Source organism: Opisthorchis viverrini, assembly GCF_000715545.1.
Source record: "Opisthorchis viverrini unplaced genomic scaffold opera_v5_45, whole genome shotgun sequence".
Lineage (NCBI taxonomy): Eukaryota > Metazoa > Platyhelminthes > Trematoda > Opisthorchiida > Opisthorchiidae > Opisthorchis > Opisthorchis viverrini.
In genome coordinates, this window is record NW_008751701.1 from 983,447 (window position 1) to 987,795 (window position 4,349).

Below are 4,349 nucleotides of genomic sequence, written 5' to 3' on the forward strand. Positions count from 1 at the left end.
GATGTCGTCATGGGATCCGTCTTCCTGACAGTAACAAGACTTCCCACCAGATCAAACGGGAGCCGCCTCTCTGCTCGTGTCACTCTGATTCGGGTACGAGAAACGCTCCTTTGATTGGCAAACGATAACTCGGCATGCGCAATACATGGCCTGACCAACGCAGCTTCTCGTGCTGTACACATGATTTGATGAAAATTCTCGTCAGACAACCGAACACGCGCCTTCCAAATGTTCTTTTCCTGAGTCGCACATCACCATGGTTGTCAAGGGCCTGAATACGTCTCAGTCTGCCGCTCGAAGAGGCCAAGTCCCACAACCGCACAACGAAACGGCCCGTACTGTACTCTGGTGCACTCGTCGTTTGAGATTTCGGGACATATTACCACCGTGTCTCAAATTTGCAAACGCGACTCGAGCCTTAGAGATTCGTAAATTCGCCTCATCTGTCACACTACAATCGGAACTTACACAAGATACGCGAAACTTTCCACAATTCCCAGTACATCTCCTTGTATGGCAAGTGCTTGCCTGGTCAGCAGCCCGATTAAGCCCATCAAACAAACCTTAAGGTGAAGAGTACTCAGTTCTCAGATTTCGGAAAGGCCATGTGGAACATATAGCATTAGAAATGTTTTCACAGATAGGTGCATTGTTACCATAAAACATTTTCTGGCTACCGGAATACACAAGAGAAAATAACCAGATTGCTTAGCAGATCAAGTTGCCAGTAGTCCTGGAACGAATCACAATGATCAGCTGGTACTCAGTGTCGTCGAGGTTACTGTGCAACGCCCGTAAGCGAAGCTTTTACTCTGAAGCCTGTCTTGGCCACTTGTTCTATGAGTAGACGTCACTCGTTCTTCAGTTGATGATGGCTGGATAATATTTACCTTAGAATTACTGCAGACAGATGCATTCTTCGTGCGCACTAATGAGTATTATGAAAACTGCTTTGAACCAGTTTACACTACCATGAGTCACGTGATTGAACTCCTGGCCCCCTAACATTAATGGTCATCCAGTTGGCATTATGATGTGGTTTGGCGAAGTTGCGGAATCTGGACAGCTCATGTGCGCCGCTTGGCTACTGGTGTGTCCACAGTTGGATTGCAAACGTTTCATCACCAGTCGATATGATATTGCCAACGCGCTGCTGAAATGGTAAATTTACCCTTATATGCCTGCGTTTACATAGCTCCTAAACAGTATCTAGTTTCCCCAAAGTGATTGGATGACCAGCAGACGTTAGTCGATTGGTCAGCTTGAAACCCGAGTTGGGCTATTGAAACGAAGCGAGATATGCAAGTAAATGAGAAAACATCACAACTCATTTACTCAGCTGAATAATCGAATCACGTGAAGACTAGCTTGCGATCATGTGGCGCTCAATAGTTTTCACAATATCCCAGCCGATTTTGCCTCGAAACTCGCAGATTTTACTTTCAAACGCTTATTCAACACTTATTTTACCATCTTACAAAACTGCGATTGTCTCACCCCACACAAGTTCACTTTTCTCCCCTGTGTAGCTCTCCTGGAAAGAACTGAGTAGTCTTAGTTGTTGATGGTTGCGCAGTTTGTTCAAGCCAGTCCCATTCGAAGATTCCTCTTTGTATCCTGGCGCGATTGTTCCGTTTCGTCCACACAATGGGAGGAAAGCACAGGATTCGAGTTTTACTTCATCAGAGCTCATCGGTAATGCATATCATTGTCCGTGTTGAGATTTGAACTCCAGACACCTGACAGCAAATTTCAAGCGTCCGTTACGCTACCTGAGTACGAAGTCTTTAAAATCGAGTCAGTGGATCGATACAACTAGACTAATTGCTGGGTCCTCGTTTGGGCGTCAGGCTAACCAATCCGACCGCTTAAGCGTAAACACATCCGGCACACATTCAGAAGGGATGATTCAGGTGCGTCCATCGTGATCCGGTCAAGTCGTGGTGATAAGCCGATTCCACGCGTGCAGAGTTCGAACTCCATCATGACCAAGAGCATGCACTACTGGTGAGCTCATATACGGGTCGTACTCGAGTGCCGTGCCTCCATCCAGTGTCGTGGACCAACCAGAATAATTGCTTCGGGACAGGACGAGAACTAAGTAGTCTTAGTTGGTGAATGGCCCCTGAATTTATCGACTGTACGAGTGAGTAGTATTCTGTTTGCCTTAGACTGTGGCTACAGTACGATGTGTCAGCAACGCCAGTGAATTGTAATCCCATTGGTTTCACACTAATCCATGATACAAGCCTTCATTTATCATCCAAGAGCGTGATACACGCCTTCATTTATGATCCACGAGCGTCGGTTCCTTCCGTATCTGTGTGCATTTTGAACGTTTCGCATAAAACACTTTGAAATCTTTGGGGAAACTGGGTCAAGGCAATCTGTGTGCAGTTTGAACATTTCGCAAAAAAGCTTTTGAAATCTTTGGAGAAAACGTCCTCCGGTTCCACCGCTAACTCGTCGTCTGCAATAAAATCAAAGTGCTCTGGTGAATCGGGGTTCAAGTTTGCAGAAAATTTGATAAATGCACAAACAAATTTCCATTCATAACAGATTTTGGTCAACAACTCATCCATTAGACGTATCCTTTGTAGGTGGGTATTAGAGTGACGGTTTGTAAGTTTGCCAAATCAAAAAAATTCACGCTTACTCAGGATGAGAGAAATAAGGTCCTCGATCATTTCACACTCGTGTGATCGCACCGTTACCACGAAAAAACAAAGAGAATAGAATTGAATCGGAAATTGAGAGCAAACCAAACTGAACATTTATTTTAAGTTTCTCGTTCTCCGGCTGGTTTCGAATGCCTTGTTTTTATAGTAATCGATGGGCGACTATGAGGTCACTAGTGATCAATCAATCGGTCTCATCCCGGGACTTACAGCTGCAGGAGGCTCCGCATCATCTGAAACGCGCAGTCGGAACACACCGAGAGGGAACTCAGCTCCTCGGTTTATGACAGACAGTGGGAATGCGGCAATGCAATCAAACGCCACACGCTCATCTGCGTTATTCGGTGTGCGAACTTTACAGACAGCTAGGTAGACCGGTATTCGGGGTTTCAAAAACAGATTTCGACGTATTTAGAGTTGTCACTGAATCGGGATGCTCAGAAGCTACATTTGAACCCGATGCACGACGAGCAGAACGGTCAGTCCGATTTCTGGAACCTGCAAAGACGGTTTTCACATTGGATTGGGGTAGGGTGGAATAGGGAACAAACAAATTTGATTTTGCGCGTTGACTCACCGGACCCCATCTGAATCGCTCCTTTAGGATGTTCGTTTCCAACCGAAGGTGCTGCACCAGTCAGCTCATGTTTGGGTTGGCCAAATGTTTAAGATATCCCGATACACGTATAGACGTACTATACTACTCACAAAGTCGCTAGAAACTCTTGCACAATGTCAATGCATTATCAATGCTCAGCAGCCAAACAGCTAACCGCCCCAAAAAATTACCCGGATATGTCTCCAAGGTCAGTGTATCAAGAGTGTTTCTGGCGAGACGTTCAAGCAATCTTTTCGGTGATAAATCTGGGTCAGTATCACAGTGTTTTGCTTTGTAGTTTCCCCTTGTAGAATTGTGAAATATCCAAGTTCGTCTCCTATTTGTCTCTCGGAACAAAATTTGCGGCGAACAAAACTGTCTCCTCAATGCAGGTGTTTCTTGTTCGGAGTTTTCTCCGGGGAATAATAGTGACAGTTGCAGCTTCAAACAATCGTGATCCGTCATCTCCGTTCTGAAATTCCAGCAATTTTGTAACAGATGATCGCGGATTATCGATATACCCACCTGCTTAATTCACTGATATTATATCGCATGGGCCAGACAATAAGACTTCTTTGAACACTGCTTCCGATCGATTGACAAAAACCTGAATGGTCTCTTCCGCCTTATGAACCCAATATTTAAAAAGTGAAAAATTGGATGAACATGACCTTCGCAAGCTGATAATCTGAGTGATTTTGGCGAAATATACTCATTTGCAAACAAATTCGGTTTTGCCCGGAACCCAGCTGAATCTCTCGTTTGTGCTGTTTTCAGGCAACTGAATGTGCTGCACCAGGCCGCCTCACGAATGATATTTCTTATGTCACGAAATATGAATAGCAGTAATATACTACTCATAAACTTGCTGAGGATTGTTCGAAGGAGGATTTTCAGCAACCTCATGAGTAGTGTATTAGGTCAGACTGGCTTTTGCGTTGCACAAAAGACATCAGCTTATCTATCAAGGCTTGAATTTGCAATGTTGCATTGTGCTCTGCATTGTCATATGGATCAGAAACCTGGAGACGGCTAGGTGACAATGTTGAAATCTTTCAGTGTTTGTCCTCGGA

General features: G+C 44.8%; 1 protein-coding gene across 1 annotated transcript in view; it reads right to left on the reverse strand.

Moving 5' to 3' along the window:
* T265_03248 (hypothetical protein) overlaps positions 1-182 on the reverse strand; it is a gene marked incomplete at both ends in the record, with an annotated part of 11,315 nt that extends 11,133 nt beyond the window's left edge. The window contains one exon of the mRNA XM_009167681.1: positions 48-182. Within this exon, the coding sequence (XP_009165945.1) occupies positions 48-182 (135 nt within the window). The remainder of the gene's footprint in view (positions 1-47) is intronic.
* Between the last annotated feature and the right edge of the window lie 4,167 nt (positions 183-4,349).